Source organism: Hyperolius riggenbachi, chromosome 3 (genome assembly GCF_040937935.1).
Source record: "Hyperolius riggenbachi isolate aHypRig1 chromosome 3, aHypRig1.pri, whole genome shotgun sequence".
NCBI lineage: Eukaryota > Metazoa > Chordata > Amphibia > Anura > Hyperoliidae > Hyperolius > Hyperolius riggenbachi.
This window is the reverse complement of record NC_090648.1, coordinates 38,033,090-38,050,698: the sequence shown is the minus strand read 5'-3', so window position 1 is coordinate 38,050,698 and position 17,609 is coordinate 38,033,090. Positions and strand designations below refer to the sequence as shown.

Below are 17,609 nucleotides of genomic sequence, written 5' to 3'. Positions count from 1 at the left end.
GCAACTGGTGAAAGGGAAGAAGTATTCCCCGAACCAATCAAAGTGCCTGTGTGTATGATTAGATTAAATACACTTTAATTGAAGTTGTTTAGCAAGAAAATTATCATTACATTACTATATTAATATCTCAAGTTAACAATACAAATAAACACGTCTATATTAAATACTTTAGCTGTCCTTCTGCAACACATTTTTATTTAGTATGACATTACATCAGTTTTTATAATTTTGACATAAGTTTTCTATCATTCTTTCCTCCTAAGATACTTTTTGGTGTTTATTTCAGGTCTGAGCAATATAATGTAGCATTTAGGGAGGAAAATACAAAGGACCAGAGCCCAGGTGGAGGCCAAGATGGCAAAGATCTCCATGGCCACTGTGTACTTGCCCTGAGCACTGAGGGATGCTGGGATAAATGAGATCCAGACACTGAGGAAGGCCACCATGCTAAAAGTAATAAACTGAGCCTCATTGAAGCTGTCGGGAAGTCTCCGAGCCAGGAAGGCCACAATGAAACTTATGCTGGCCAGAAGAAAGAGGTAACCCAACATAGTCCAGAATGCTGCTGGAGAACCCTCATTACAGTTAACAATGATGATTCCAGGTTTAGTTTCAATGTTGTACTGAGAGAATGGTGGAGAAAGGACCAACCAAATGATGCTCAAGATCAGCTGCAGCAGGAAACAAACAAGAATAATTGTGTATGACACTCGTAACAATGACCATTTTCTCAGACCACTGCCTGGCTTGGTGGCCATAAATGCTAAGACCACCAGGATTGTTTTGGCCAGTATACAAGCAACACATAGAGTGAAAAACAAGCCAAAGGACACCTGTCTAAGGAGACATTTCTCAAGTTCTGGATAACCGATAAATCCTAATGAGCAGAGGAAGCAAAGACACAAAGAGATCAGTAGGAGGCAACTTAAGGAGTAATTATTGGCTTTTACTATGGGTGTGTGGTTGTTGCTAATGAAAAGCAGCAAAATGATTACAGGAATGAAGGCTGACACGATGCTGAAAGTGGCTAAAATAGCTCCCAACGCATCTTCATAAGCAAGAAACTCTACAGACTTTTGGACACAGCCTGATTTGTGGTCATTTGGCCACTGATCCCACGGGCATCTGAAGCAGTTAGTTGACTCTAAAATTAAATAGAGTATAAGTTAAGTAGAGATAAAATATTTTTTCTAAACAATGTTTAACTAATTACATTTGTTAGACAGAACAAACAGTAAAAGTAGTGCTGAACTACTTTATTTGTAGTATTATCCACACAAATGATGCTAGTTTATACTGACCCCTGTTTTTATCCCCAAATCTCTCCAGTTATGTCCACAAGATCTTCCCCCACAAATACCCACTGTTTTAGTGATGAAGGAGTATAGAAATTTTCATTTTGCCATAGTTTTTGCTAAAATGAAAATACTTACAAAAATATATGGCCATACGAAAACTCTTTGTCAACAATAGAGATGGGCCGAACGGTTCACCGGCGAACGGTTCCACGCGAACTTCGGTGGTTCGCGTTCGCGTCCCGCTGGCGAACCTTTGTGGAAGTTCGGTTTGCCCCATAATGCACCTTGAGGGTCAACTTTGACCCTCTACATCACAGTCAGCAGGCCCAGTGTAGCCAATTAGGCTACACTAGCCCCTGGAGCCCCACCCCCCCCTTATATAAGGCAGGCAGCGGCGGCCATTACGGTCACTCGTGTGCTGCCTGCGTTAGTGAGAGTAGGGCGAGCTGCTGCAGACTGTCTCTCAGGGAAAGATTAGTTAGGCTTAACTTGTTCCTGGCTGGCTGCATACCTGTTCTGTGATCCCACCACTGCATACCTGTACTGTGAACCCACCACTGTATACCTGTTCAGTGATCCTGCCACTGCATACCTGTTCTGTGAACCCATCACTGCATACCTGTTCAGTGAACCTGCCACTGCATACCTGTGCTGTGAACCCACCACTGCATACCTGTTCTGTGAACCCACCACTGCATACCTGTGCTGTGAACCCATCACTGCATACCTGTTCAGTGAACCTGCCACTGCATACCTGTGCTGTGAACCCATCACTGCATACCTGTTCAGTGAACCTGCCACTGCATACCTGTGCTGTGAACCCACCACTGCATACCTGTTCTGTGAACCCACCACTGCATACCTGTGCTGTGAACCCACCACTGCATACCTGTTCTGTGAACCCACCACTGCATACCTGTTCTGTGAACCCACCACTGCATACCTGTTCAGTGAACCCACCACTGCATACCTGTTGTGTTCAGTGAACCCGCCACTGCATACCTGTTCTGTTCAGTGGACCCGCCACTGTATACCTGTTTAGTGAACCCGCCACTGCATACCTGTTGTGTGCAGTGAACCTGCCACTGCATACCTGTTCTGTGAACCCGCCACTGTATACCTGTTCTGTTCAGTGAACCCGCCACTGTATACCTGTTCAGTGAACCCGCCACTGCATACCTGTTGTGTTCAGTGAACCCGCCACTGTATACCTGTACTGTTCAGTGAACCCGCCACTGCATACCTGTTCAGTGAACCCGCCACCCCCACTGGGGGGAGGAGGTTGACTTACGTGACGTCACTGAGGAAGAGCAAGAGGAGATGGAGGGTACTGGATCCGACTTTGTGCAGATGTCGTCTTTTATGCTGTCCTGCCTGTTGAGGGACCCCCGTATAAAAAACCTCAAGGGGAATGAGCTGTACTGGGTGGCCACACTACTAGACCCTCGGTACAGGCACAAAGTGGCGGACCTGTTACTAACTCACCGGAAGGTGGAAAGGATGCAGCACATGCAGAACCAGCTGTCAACTATGCTTTACAATGCCTTTAAGGGTGATGTGACAGCACAACGCCAGCAAGGTACCACTGCCACTAATCCTCCTCCCGTGTCCACGCAGTCAAAGACAGGACGCTCCAGCGATCTCATGGTGATGTCGGACATGCGGACGTTCTTTAGTCCAACGCCTCGCCGTAGCCCTTCCGGATCCACCCTCCACCAACGCCTGGAACGGCAGGTAGCCGACTACCTGGCCTTAAGTGTGGATGTAGACACTGCTGTGAACAGCGATGAGGAACCCTTGAACTACTGGGTGCGCAGGCTTGACCTGTGGCCAGAGCTGTCCCATTTTGCCATCCAACTTCTCTCCTGCCCTGCTGCAAGCGTCCTGTCAGAAAGGACCTTCAGCGCAGCTGGAGGCATTGTCACAGAGAAGAGAAGTCGCCTAAATCACAAAAGTGTTAAGTACCTCACCTTTATCAAAATGAATGAGGCATGGATCCCGGAGGGCTGCTGCCCGCCCCAAGACTAAGTCAGTCCCCGCACACACAGCATCTCTGCCTGCACGCCGTGTGACTGGCTGCCTGGGCTGCCCCAAGAAGACTAAGTCGCTCCCAGTCCCTCCACACAGCATGTCTACCTGCAGGCCGCTTGACTACCTTCTCCGCCACCACCAACAGGGTCCGGGACTCCAGGCGGATTGCTTAATTTTTTAGGCTGCTGCTAGCAGCGACCGCTGTAATAATTTTTCTGGTGCGTGTACATGACTGCCTAATTTTTCTGGCTGCACTGTGGGCAGCTGCAACAACAAAAGAAAAGGCATGTACATGCGCCCATTCCCCTTCGTGATCATTACCTTGCCGTGGTGAAGGGGCTTGCGTATCACAATGAAGCAATGACCGGCGCCTAGATGAGTGTCTCGGGGGGCACACAAAAGATAATAAGGTCGTTGCTTCATTGTGGTCAGACCAAATTTGATCAGCTGGACAGTCACTGTTCTGTCATTCAGCTACATCAGCCAGGCGACCATATGGGCTGTAAAGCCACCAAAACCTGCACTCTCGCCATGGTGCGCACCAGTCCAGCACGACCATCACTACACAAACAGCTGTTTGCGGTGCGTTACACGGTGAGTTTGGTGTGTCAGTGTGAAGCAGTACCTTAATTACACTACCTGATTGATGTATGCACATGCAAGATGTTTTAAAGCACTTTAGGCCTGTCATTTAGCATTCAATGTGATTTCTGCCCTTAAAACGCTGCTTTGCGTCAAATCCAGATTTTTCCCCGTGACTTTTGGCATGTATCCCACTCCGCCATGCCCCCCTCCAGGTGTTAGACCCCTTGAAACATCTTTTCCATCAGTTTTGTGGCCAGCATAATTATTTTTTTTTTCAAAGTTCGCATCCCCATTGAAGTCTATTGCGGTTCGCGAACTTTAACGCGAACCGAACGTTACGCGAAAGTTCGCGAACCCGGTTCGCGAACCTAAAATCGGAGGTTCGGCCCATCTCTAGTCAACAAATGCATGGAAGTTAATGGGCATGAGAACTCTCTCTCTCTATATATATAGTCCACACGGGTCTGCAGCACACAACGCTCTTTATTGGAGCCAAACTGAAGTTAGTACAAGTAGCAACAGTTTCTGGCATCCCCACCCTTTTTCAAGCTCTCTATATGTATACTCTTTCAAGGCTCAGAGTTTTCAGACTCACCAGTTTGGTTGGAAATTTCTCCTTGCAAGCAGGGAACACATTCAAAGCAGCAGGAAGGTTGTCCTTGTATTGGAGCCCTCCGGAACCCTATAGCACAGCTCTCACTGCAGACTGACCGAAGAACCTGAGGATACATTGTTACACAGAACATAAAATGGATAATTTCTTCAGACTATGTTGCCTTTTCAATTAGGAATGGAACATTTTAACTATTGTTTTTGTGTCACCATTCCTTCCCTATAGATTTTAAGCCAATTAAGTTATCTGTATGTTTTTGAGATGTGGGAAACCCTCACTGGGAGAACATACAAACTCCTTGCAGATGTTGCCCTGGCTGGGATTTGAACCGGGAGCAAGGCAAGAGCGCTAACCACTACGCCACCGTACTGCCCTGTTATCATTGTCTGCAATTATATTTATTGTACGGTGCTGCGTAATTTGTTGGCGCTATATAAATCTAATAAATATAAATCTAATAAATATCAATGGTTATGAATATTATTTATATGTTACATTTCATATATAACACAGATTTTCCTTGCATTGAAGGGCATCCACGGCTATAATTATTAGGCAATTCCTGTAAGAGTTGATCCAGGGATTGATCTGACTACCATCTGGAGTCTGGAGGGAATTTTTCCCTTTTAAGGCTAATTGACCTAAGCTTTGCTTTTCCCCTTCCCCTGGATCAACTGGGATATGTGCAGATTCAGGATGGTATTTTTTTTTTTATTATTTATGTATTTTTGGTTGGACTTGGACGGATGTCTTGTTTCAACCAAACTAATTATGTAACTGTGTATAAGATTGCTCTGATGCAGCTAAAAAAACAGAAGTCAAATAGAACTTTTGGCTTTGCTTTTCAACATGAAAAGTGGGGGAAGGTTTCTACAGCTATTAAATATTGCTTTTGTATGTTGTAGTTTTATAACACTCAGGGTCGGATTTAGGCCAAAGCCACCTAGGCCATGGCCCAGGGCACCACAGGAGAAAGGGCACCAAAGCAGCAGGCTAAACTGGTGCAGCATTTGCAAACTTGCAAATGCTGCAATACAGGGAGTGCCTGACCGCGGTACTCTGCTGTTAGCCACCTGTGCAGCAGCCACCTTGCTCTCTATTTATATTGCGGCCTGCGACTATGGACTTAGGCAGCATTGGAGACGGAGAGGAAGTTTCTGCACTGGAAATGAGTGGAGAAATGAGTGACACTGATGGCTGCTGCGGTGTGAAGGCGAGCTGGCTACCTATACTGAAAGGAAGGGAATAAGGGAGTCATCTGGATACCTATACTAGAGTGAAAGGGGGAGGGGTCATCTGGCTACCTATACTGGAGGGAAAGGGGGAGGGGTCATCTGGCTACCTATACTGGAGGGAAGGGGGAGGGGTCAACTGGTTACCTATGCTGAAGGGGGGCAGCTGGTGGCAGTGGCCTTGGGTGGTAAGGAGTATAAATCCAGCGCTGAAAACACTTGGCTATTGATAATTCTCCTTTAATAAACAATCAAACAAGCAGAACTGACCTGAGCTGACTAGTTAGCCCTTTTATTTGCTACTGAGCACCTCTCTCAGCACTCTGAAGCAAATCGTCAGCAGGAGAGACTGTGCAGACAGTGTGACCAGGGGGTCCTGGAGGATGAGGCACACTTCCTGCTACACTGCAGCAAATATGCACCTGAGAGGACTGCCCACTTCCAGAGACTCTCCGCACACACCCAGGATTTAAACTCCACAGATGAGGAGAATAAACTCTTCTTCCTACTGAGGGAAGAAGAAACAATGGTGCAAATAGTGCCCCGATATGTCACTAACTGCCACCAACTGAGAGGAACATGGTAACCCATGGACTGTATACCATACTTATACCATACTTCCCCTATACCCACTTCCCCTATGGACTGTATATCCCAGACCACCTTAAAGTGAGTGTTTACTATTTAAAAAATAAAAAAGTTGGATACTCACCTAAGGAGAGGGAAGGCTCGGTCTTAATGAGCCTTCCCTCTCCTCTCCCAGTGCCCGGTCCCGCGCAGGATCCCCCGTGGCAGTATTCAACCAGTTCGGTCAAATACTGCCACTTCCGCATGCCGAAGGGAGCTTTCGGAAGCCTTCGGGAGCTCTCAGGCTCCCGAAGACGGGCCGTTCCATACTACGCATGCGCGAGCGCCCTCTATGACGCACTCGCGCATGTGTAGTATGGAGCGGCCCATCTTCGGAAGCCCGAGTGCTCCCGAAGACCTCTGAAGTCCCTGCAGCGGCGGACGCGAACGGGGGAGCCAGCGCAGCACCGAGGGCACCGGGAGAGGAGAGGGAAGGCTCATTAGGACCGAGCCTTCCCTCTCCTTAGGTGAGTATCTGACTTTTTTATTTTTAATGTGGTACCCATTGGCTTTAATGTCTCTTATATCCTCCACACCCTTATGGACTGTATACCCCAAACGCCTATACCCTTCCATTATTCCCCGCCCCCCCCCATGAGTTTAAAATTGCAGTGAAGAGGAGAGTAATCTTGACCATGAAAAAGCCCTAACTGATCACTTTACCAGAAACTCTCTCCCTGTAACTGTCACAATATATATATAAAAAAAAAAAGTTCACGTAGAGGAAATACAATCTTCCTAAGGTCCTACCTACCTCTGGTTCTCCTAATGGCCAGAAAACTTGGCTTGAGTTGACCATCAAGCTTTGAGATGCTGAAGTTCTAAAACTGCCAATTTCAACTTGTTTTACGGATCTTTCTGGACTCATTTGCCAATTTACAATGCTGTAGGTGGCCGGTGGGTCTCCATTGTCATCAAAATAAATGTCTTCTCCATAACTGAGCGTAAGATTGACCTTTTTAATATAATGTGTGAGCTGCATAGAGAGAAATACATAAATACATAATCAAAAATATGTTCACTCCATTCTGTAATGCAATAGTTTAGCCACAGGCAATATCTAAGTAGTCAATACAGATGAGCAAATTTCTTTTCATCATAGTTTTTGCAAAAGTTTTACATCTTCATACAGTTAAAAACCTTAAAAAGGAACTGTAACTTTGTATGGTTGAATGCAGTAAATCATTCAGAATGCCCACTTTTATGTTAATTTTCCTAGTTTCAGCATCAGGTACACTCTCTATATCTACAGTATATATTGCTATATATTGATTTGTAGCTCCACCCTCTCACTGTGGCTTTAGCCTAGGCTGATTAGTTATGTGCCTTACTTCACCCAGTGCACTCTGGGAAAGTGTTTTTTTTCTAATCAGCTCAGAACACACAACACACAACTATTCCTCTTTCATGCACCTGTCACCAGTAAATATGTTACCACCTGTGATCAATTTCAGAATATAAATCAGTTTGAGAAAAGACTGTACAATGGGCAAACACTGACTAAATCTTTTATAAATGAATACTGTAAGAAAAAAAAAATGTATGACTTACAGTATTTTCACTACAGTTCCTCTTTATTGAAAATCTATGTGCATGAGAAAAGCATTTTTACACATAAGAATAACCACCAAGAATATATAGGTATGCAAAAACACTTATTTGCCACATGCATTATATATAATAACTGTGAGGAAAGTACATTTTGCACAAATCACTATATTTGAGAAAAAATATGGGCACGGGAAAACTTTTGTGAAATGCATATATGTAATTCTGATTAAGAAAACACATGTTCAAGAAAGTTGTAATTTTTGCAAAAAAAAAGTCTCTTGCAAAAATCCCTTTTATTTTTGTGAAAATGTTGGGACAGGTGAAAATATTCATTTTGATATGAAATTTAAGCTCACCCCTAAGAGCTGCCCAAGACCTTGACAGGGATGTTTTCAGAAACCTATACATGCACTTAGCTTTGGTTTCTAGGGTCTAGAAATTAGCTCAATTCTTATTGGGTCCCAAGTTTAAGTACTTTAGAATCTAACAAAACCCTCTGAGCTCTGCCTCCCCCTGGCCCAGACACACACACAGACACACACACCTCAAAAAAATATGCATTGCATGGCTAAGCAGGTCTTTAAGTCGAATTGTTTAACCCAAAATTGAAGCACCTACTCTTAGGTACATAAAAGAATATTTGAATGCATTTTCTGTGTGTAAAAAGGTTTACTGCTCTGCTAATCGGCAAATGTAATTTCTGCTGGCTGGAAGCTCTTTGCCTTGTCTCTTCACTCTGGCTTCCCCTCCTTTTCTGCTGAAATGACTTTGCCGTTGCAGTGTTGCTATAGCAATGTCTCTATTCATCAGAGGAGGGAGGGGAAGTAGAGTAACGACGGACACAGAGAACTTATTCTGGCCGGCAATAGTTACAGGAGAGAGTCCTAAATGTCCGCCTTCGCTGAGTGTCATCTTACATGTGTAATTAGCTTGAGAATCACTCATAAATCATTAGTTTACTTCTAGCCAATCAGAGACTCTGTTTGCACATGACTAGAGTCCTTCACTTGTATGCCAAAATCCTGATGTCTTTTGCCAGCGTGAATCTAGCCTTCAGGTTCCCAGGTGTGGTAAAGGGTATTTGATCAAAACCAAAAAGGAAAAAAAATTGTTAACTTGTTTTTTCTGTATTTTTTGCTCATCTCTGCCATACACCATTAGATTACCTGCCATGGTTTGAAATTCCAGATATTTGCACAGGAACCTTGAGAAATAGGCCCTTTACCTAAATTGCATTTGTTAAGATCATCCAAAGCTTTGGCCAGCACATAAACGATGGCATAACTGTGTCCGATGTATTTTAAGCTATTCATGTATGCAGAACTGCCTCTAACACTATCCAAGTTTTCTTCTCCTGTACATGGTACCTTTGAAAGTCCCAGTGTGCCAGTAAGATTTTTATCACTGACAAATCTACAGTTGAAAATTATTTCCCAGTATGACTTGACCCATGGATCATTAGTAGACCTTGAAGGATGAATCTTCTTCAGGAAATCACTTAGTCCGGGGACCACATAATATTTGCTGGCAAAACCAAGTGTGCCGGATATAACTGGGAAATAATGAGCAGTTGACAACAAATTTGATCTGGACCAACCTGCATTTGCAATAAACATTTTCCCTGTGATATTCTGTTTGAGCATCTCATTCAAAATAGGAGCAAAAAGGCCACCAAGAGAGAAGACAACTATAACCTTAACTGTTGATTTCTTAATAGATCTGATTATGTTGAGAACATTGAGGTCGGGTTGACTTGGAAGAATGTATTCGGTAAAGGCCACACATGCTCCACCTTTCATAATTTCTTTCTTAATCGATTGGATTCCTTGAAGGCCATAATCATCTTGGGAAGCTATAAGACCAACCCATGTCCACCCAAAGTGAAGAATCAGCTGAGCTATCCCTTTTGACTGAAATGTATCACTTGTCATTGTCCTGAAGAAGGATGGGAACCTTTTCCTGTCACTTAGTAAGGCAAGACTTGAAAATGGACTAATCTGAAAGATAAAACATTAACGTTATTAAAAAAAAGAAACATATTATACTAACAACATTTTACCCTGGTTGCCTTTAAGTGAACAATTCAAACAATGCTATTTTTGAATACATCTCATAAAACAGACTGAGGGCTACACCCCAATCAAACAAACGATTAAACCAACCACACACAGATCAACACTCTAGGAGGGTCTTAGCAGGCTGCAACAATCCCTGTCTCCAATCGTCATTAAATGGACAAATCTGAACAGTAGTTCTGTGTCTTGGATGGTGATGGCGTATGTGCTGTCACCATCCAAGGAAAGAAACCCCAGGGCTGCCATCACAAATATCTTGGCCCCATACTGGGCAAACCTACTGGAAAGCATTGGAATGGCAGGCATAGGCTGGGAGGGCGAGAGGGGGCAGAGCATCATGCAGAAACACGTGCACTGCATTGTATGCTGAAATGCAGAGTGTCTCAGCACGATGTTCAGCCCCCACTCTCCCGACCAACATATACCTGCTGTTCCACTGCTTTTGAAGTTTTGGAAGTGAGAATGGATGACAGAGCAATTGTGTACCACATCCTGCTGCACCCTGCTGTGTGTGTCTCCAGTGGCCAGCCGCTGCTCCAGTACAAAGAGCATTACTCTCACTGGCTCTGCATGGTCCGGATATAGACTGCAGATGCGGCCCATGTGCATATACGGCACTTTTCACTGGGCCCCAGACCTGTTCAGGCCCAATACATCCTTCCCCCCCTGTGATGCCTGATGGCAGCCTTGGAAAAGCACACACACACACACACACACACACACACACACAGCAAACCATGACATTATTTCTGCTGCCAAGACACAATTCTTCCAAACAATCGGTTAATAAAGATCTTACCTGGGGATATCTGGAGACTCCAAGAATATTTGCTAAACTTACGGAGTTGGAGGAGATAGAAGAAGCAATGACTGCAGGGAAGGATAGACTTGAATTGCATTGGGGGTTGTAGTCCGCTTTGACTGGCTCAGCTAGAAATTTCAGAGCTCCTTGTACTTCATAATGAGGAATGTTGCATGTTTTATACACCTGGAATCCTAGAGTTATATTTGGCAATATGCTATGTTTCTGGCTGATCTCCTCAGCTGCAAACAAAAGTGCTTGAAGGGAGTGATAGGGGTCCAGAAACACATAACTGAACCTTAAAGGCGAGAATGTAAGCGAGAGAATGAAAGATCAGGTTCTCATAAGTCTAACAACAGATATTGCTCAGCCCATTCAATCATGGCAAACACTTGTGCACTCCACCTTATCTGTTTTATCTTATGTTTTAGTGCGCCGTATTTCATGGATTACCTCTTCTTGGGGCTGATTAACGTAACACCGGTAAAACTTTGCACAGAAATTTTACTAGAATTTATGCAAGTAATATAGCGTATGTTGCTCACTCACATTACATTATATTATAGTTACATAGTTATTTTGGTTGAAAAAAGACATACGTCCATCGAGTTCAACCAGGGAGCAATTACAACACCAGCCTGCTCCTTCACATATCCCTGTTGATCCAGAGGAAGGCGAAAAAACCCTTACAAGGCATGGTCCAATTAGCCCCATAAGGGAAAAAATTCCTTCCCGACTCCAGATGGCAATCAGATAACATCCCTGGATCAACATAATTGGGCATCACCTAGTAATTGTAGCCATGGAGGTCTTTCAAAACAAGGAAAGCATCTAAGCCCCCTTTAAATGCAGGTATAGAGTTTGCCATAACTACTTCCTGTAGCAATGCATTCCGCATCCTAATCACTCTTACTGTAAAGAACCCTTTCCTAAATAAATGGGTAAAACGTTTTTCCTCCATGCGCAGAACATGTCCTCTAGTCCTCTGAGAAGGCCTAGGGACAAAAAGCCCATCTGCCAAGCTATTATATTGCCCTCTGATGTATTTATACATGTTAATTAGATCCCCTCTAAGGCATCTTTTCTCTAGACTAAATAAACCCAGTTTATCTAACCTTTCTTGGCAAGTGAGACCTTCCATCCCACAAATTAATTTTGTTGCTCGTCTCTGCACCTGCTCTAAAACTGCAATATCTTTTTTGTAATGTGGTGCCCAGAACTGAGTTCCATATTCCAGATGTGGCCTTACTAGAGAGTTAAACAGGGGCAATATTATGCTAGCATCTCGAGTTTTTATTTCCCTTTTAATGCATCCCAAAATTTTGTTAGCTTTAGCTGCAGCAGCTTGGCATTAAGTGAGATTAACTTATTGTCGATGAGTACTCCTAAGTCCTTCTCCAAGTTTGATGTCCCTAACTGTATCCCATTTATTTTGTATGGTTCTAGACCATTGGTAAGACCAAAATGCATGACTTTACATATTTCAACATTGAATTTCATCTGCCATGTATGTGCCCATATAGCCATCCTATCCAGATCATGTTGCAATATGACACTATCTTCCTGAGAGTTGATGATTCTGCCCAATTTTGAACGAACAGTTCCCGGTAAACTTGGGCGGTTCGCCATTCCCGTTTAATGGGAATTTTTTTGAAAAAAAAAAATGAGTTCACATTTAACCTTACAGTCAATAACCATCGACTTTAGTGGTTAATATAGCAAAGCTCCCTTACATGCTAAAAACACCATATTTGCAGGGTATGTGAAGGAGGACAGTGGGGGGGCGGGGGGGGGGGGGAGTCTATAGTTTTTGAGAAAATCTATTTTAAAGTCCTTGTTCTGAGTGTGGGAAATGTCTCTAGGGCCGCCGAAGTTACTAGCAAAGCCCCCATACGTGCAGAAACATCCTCCTGATCCCCATTGGTCTGTAAAGGAACCGGTGGGGAGCCTTAGAGGAAAATTTAAAGATTCTTGTTGCTCTCAGCTATACTTAGCATAGCTAAGAGCGCCGTCCTAAGATGACACTTTACTGTCGGGTTCCAGCTATCCTCCCCACCTGCCCACACTTATCACCATCACTCATGCTGGCACCTAGTGCACCCATGGTGCCAGCATGGGTGGGGTTGACAGGTGTGGGAGGCGTGGAGGAAAAGCGGTAGCCGTGGTGGAGCATCTGATGACAGCTTATACCCTGGGTAAGTCCTTCTCCACATACCCTGCAAATTTGGTGTTTCTATCTCGTGAGGGGGCTTTGCTATTAAGTGCTTAAAGCGGATCCGAGATGAAAAACTAACTATAACAAGTAACTTGTCGATATATCTTATCTAAAGTTTAGATGGTTTACACAGCAAATCTAGCTGATAACAACTTTAATAGAATTTAATTATTTCTTCCTGTGATACAATGACAGCAGCCATGTTGTTTGTAAACATTACACAGAGGAAGGCTAATCTGCATCTTGAGCAAAAAAAACTAATCTCCCCTCCTCCTCCCCTCTGCCTCTGAAATCCCTGGCTAATAATACCTCCCCTTCCTCCTGCCCAGACTGAGCTCCCATGAGCCCCTGCTACTGTCTGAAAGTGCCTTGGCTCTCTGAAAACCTGTGGGCGAGGCTTGTTTAGTTTATAGGGAATTACAGTATTAAAACAAAAACAAAAAAGTATTTGGCTTGAGAAATGCCCTATAAACAATAGGAAAGGAACACAATTATGCAATGAGTAAAAGTTCATCTCGGATCCACTTTAAGTCGCCGGCGTTTCCTTACCATTTAAGTCTATGGAGACTACAACGAACAGCAGGTTCGCAAACATTCGCGGTAAATTTGCGTTTGCATTCGTGAACCAAAAATTTGATGTTCTCTACATCACTAATAAAGACTTGTAGTATCTTGCTTTGCATGGATTGAGTCTATTTAAGTTTTAATTTGAATTATTGAAATAAATAGACTTTTGCAAGGTATTCTAATTTTTTGAAATTCACTTGTAAATGCAAACAGCTTTAATACATGTAAAACTAGCAACATGTGAATTGCATACAGAAGCTACGCTATGGCCTCAATTCACTAAGCTTTATTAAACACTTTATCAAACGTTTGATAATTAACCTTATGGGTAAAATCTAATTTTGAATTCACTAAGGTGTTATGGGTTTATTAAATGTTTTATCGATAAAACGTTCAATAAATCTATAACACCATAGTGAATTCAAAATTAGATTTTACCCATGAGGTAAATTATCAAACGTTTGATAAAGTGTTTGAGAAAGCTTAGTGAATTGAGGCCTATGTGTGCAATGCATGCTACACTGCCTACGCTATTTGCACACACAGCCATTTTACTGGTGTTTAGTCAGTCATGACACTTACCAGTTGATCTTTTGAATTAGCTCACCTTATAGCTGTGATGAAAATAAATAACGTCATCCAACTCATGAGCTAAGTTTGGTGAATCAACATTTTGGAGTTGATTCTCTAACTCAGAGAGCGCACAACAAGTATACCAGTGTTGCTTCAACAGAACCAAAGAATGATGATCACAATCTGCTAATTTACGATTACGTGGAATTTCACAAACACTTTCGCAATCACGCATGTACGTAATTACGATTTTTAAATTCAACTGATTTCCCATAATCATTTGTAATTTTGTGTAAATGTTAGTATTATTTTTGCATAATTGTGTGCCGACTTTAGCAGTGAATAGCGAAGCCCCCATATATGCTATTGACACCAAAAATTGCTACATATGTTAAAGAGGAACTGTCACGAAAATCCTAAAATTTAAAACTCATACTAATAAGAAGTACATTTTTCCCAGAGTAAAATGAGCCATAAATTACTTTTTTCCTATGTTGCTGTCACTTACAGTAAGTATTAGAAATCTGACATTACCGACAGATTTTGGGCTAGTCCATCTCTTCATGGGGGATTCTCAGCATGGCTTTTAATGTTTATAAAGACATTCTCTAAAAATGATTAATACAAAGCCTCCCTACTTGCTGCACACTATTTTGGCAGCTGGACGGAGCAACTGCCATTCACTAAGTGCTTTTAAAAATAAAGAGATCCCTGAGAACCCTCCTATGAGAAGATGGGCTAGTCCACAATCTGTCTGTAATGTCAGATCTCTACTACCCACTGTAAGTGACAGCAACATAGGAAAAAAGTGATTTATGACTCATTTTACTCTGGAAGAAATGTACTTCTTATTTGTATGTGTTTTAAATTTTAGGATTTTTGTGACAGTTCCTCTTTAAGTAGAATAGTGGGTAAAAGTAAAAAAAGGCGGTTTTGAATTTTTTAAATTTATTTTCTCAAAAACAACAAGGTCTTTTTGAGAAATATACATTTTTTACCTGTACCCAGTATTCTCCCACTATTAGGTCTATGTGAAATTTGTGCTCATCACCGCCCATTTACTTCTGGTTGTGCTCACAGAGCACAGCATTCTACTCTATTGCTGTAAGTACCCTGCACATGGCAATTTTAACATTAGTTTGTAAACTCACCACTTTGATACTCATGTTCAACACCTGTCCTGCACTACTCCATAGGGTCTGACACTCCTTTTCACCCTTTACATTATTATTTTAACAAGCACTTCATACCTGTAAGAAGGTGAGGATTGTCCTAAAATAGTGTATTGCATTTTTGCAAAGATAGGCAATTTTGCACCACATTGGCATCAATTCACTAAGCAGTTTATACAAGTCTACTGATGATTTTTAGTCTACTGATGGTTTTGTGTAATATTTTAGACCTGTTTTTAGACCTGGTCTAAAACATTCAGTGATTAGGTCGGTAAAGCAGGGGAAATGATCAAAAGATGCAATTCATAAAGGCAAACAAGGTGTAACCACACCCACTTTTTCTGACACAGATTAGACCAGCTGATTTTTGTCAGTCATAGCTACTCGTTTGTGAATTGCATCTTTTGATCATTTCCCATGCTTTACCGACCTAATTACTGAATGTTTTACACCAGGTCTAAAAATAGGTCTGAAAATGTGGTAATTATTAGTGGTGCAACTGATTTACACCAAACTATCAGTAGACTAAAAACCATCAGTAGACTAGTCTAAACTGCTTAGTGAATTGAGGCCATAGTGAAGTCAATAGGAGATGAGAAACAGCACAGCAGGTTTGCAAGTCTCTTTTAGCAAGAACAAAGATTTAGCAGAGAAAGCAAGCTCACACAATTACAGTACGTTTTTAAAAAAACAGCCATTTCCATGCCACTGTATGCACAACTGACTTCTATGCATTTTTTCATACTAGCACTATTGTTTTGAGATTATCCTTATTGGAGCAAAAAGACAACTTTTCGCCCCTCCATTTATGTACATATAAATCTCCCCCCCCCCCCCCCCCCATTCAACTAGGCCTAGATATTATGGTGTTTATGCGTCTAAAGTAACTGAACAATTATAATTAATTGATTAATAATTATAAATAATTATTGGGATTCTCCTCACTTCTTTTACAGTGAGCAACTCATACAGGAAAAGTTAGATGTCATTTATTTTCTTTGAAATCCTTTTACAGACACTTACTCTGTGCAGGAGATTTTCGGTGGTCTTGCATTAAATGTAACTTTTTCATAAATTTTATCAGTACTCAAATCTAGCAGGACTCCAATCATGATGTCTCCAGGCTGTGACATCCCCTCTAGCTCTGGCAAAGTTGGAAGTCCACATCTCTGATCCGAGCAACAGTTCAATGAAATGAAATGCATCAATATGGTATTCCAAACAGCCAAGCGAATACAGTTCATATTACAATACCTAATCAAAAATATCCTGTGAAAAAAGATCAGCAGATTGTTGTAAAGGTTAATGTGTATGAAACATTTCTAATTTTGTTTTTAACCTTTGTTTATTTAATCGTTGAAGTAACAAAAGTGTTGGGCATCATGTGCTGTAGGTCCCAAAAGCTGTCACCGAGATGAAAATTAACATTTTTTCCTGACTAAAATTTTTTGTAATATATAATACATGCAGTGAGTTAGAATAACATGCAGATCTCTGAAAATATATTTGCTCATGTCCATTGACTTCAATGCATTTGGGAAAAATGTGTTATCGCATGCCTGCCCTCAATTTTTCGTGCATATACTTAGCAGAGTACCACACATCCTGTCCTCTGACCTCCCCATCATTCTATGAGATTTTAACACTCCTCTAGTTGAGCTCAACACCTCTGCCATCACTAAGCTTCTAATTTTCTCCAAAGCCATCACACTTATGAACCTGGGTATCACATCATTCCCCATCTGCAACGACTTCCTCCCCATTTTCACCCTTATCTCTTCCTGCACCCCCCACTCCCCTGCTCAGCCAAAACAGTGACAGAGAGCAACCTCAACCCAACCATACTAGCCAAAGCCCTCCAGTCCCTCTGATCCTGCCTCCCCAGCCTAACCTGCCCTGACCAAGCAACAGCTCAATACAATGGCAACATCTCGGCAGCTCATGCTTCTCCCCTTACCTTTCATACCAACCATTTCCTACCTATATGGCTGCAGTGTTCCATAAGGTCCGTACACACGCCGGACTGGAGGCAACGACGGGTCCGTCGTCACCTCCCGCTGGGTGGGCGTTCCAACGACAGTCCGGCATGTGTACGCACTGTCGGCGGACTGATACGGCTGTTTCTGAGCGATCCGCCCGGCGGATCGCTCAGAAGCAGCCGTAGCAGTCCGCTCGTACACACGCCGGACTGTCTTTGGAACACCCACCCAGCGGGAGGTGACGACGGACCCGTCGTTGCCTCCATTCCGGCGTGTGTACGGACCTTAA

General features: G+C 42.7%; 1 protein-coding gene across 1 annotated transcript; it reads right to left on the bottom strand.

The window, feature by feature from the left end:
- Positions 1 to 245: 245 nt before the first annotated feature.
- On the bottom strand, positions 246 to 16,474 carry LOC137562058 (extracellular calcium-sensing receptor-like). The gene is made up of 6 exons (XM_068273398.1): positions 16,365 to 16,474; positions 10,812 to 11,112; positions 9,104 to 9,934; positions 7,141 to 7,362; positions 4,510 to 4,633; positions 246 to 1,144 (listed from the first exon to the last, which is right to left on the bottom strand). Exons 1-6 carry the CDS (start codon positions 16,472 to 16,474, stop codon positions 246 to 248), a joined length of 2,487 nt encoding a protein of 828 aa, XP_068129499.1.
- Positions 16,475 to 17,609: the final 1,135 nt, after the last annotated feature.

Coding starts and splice junctions, on each gene's coding strand:
- LOC137562058 (XM_068273398.1), bottom strand. CDS start 16,474: ATGTCACAGCCTGGAGACATCATGATTGGAGTCCTGCTAGATTTGAGT. Junction 9,935..10,811: donor GAGTCTCCAGATATCCCCAG/GTAAGATCTTTA, acceptor TTTATCTTTCAG/ATTAGTCCATTTTCAAGTCT. Junction 7,363..9,103: donor GGAATTTCAAACCATGGCAG/GTAATCTAATGG, acceptor CTCTCTATGCAG/CTCACACATTATATTAAAAA.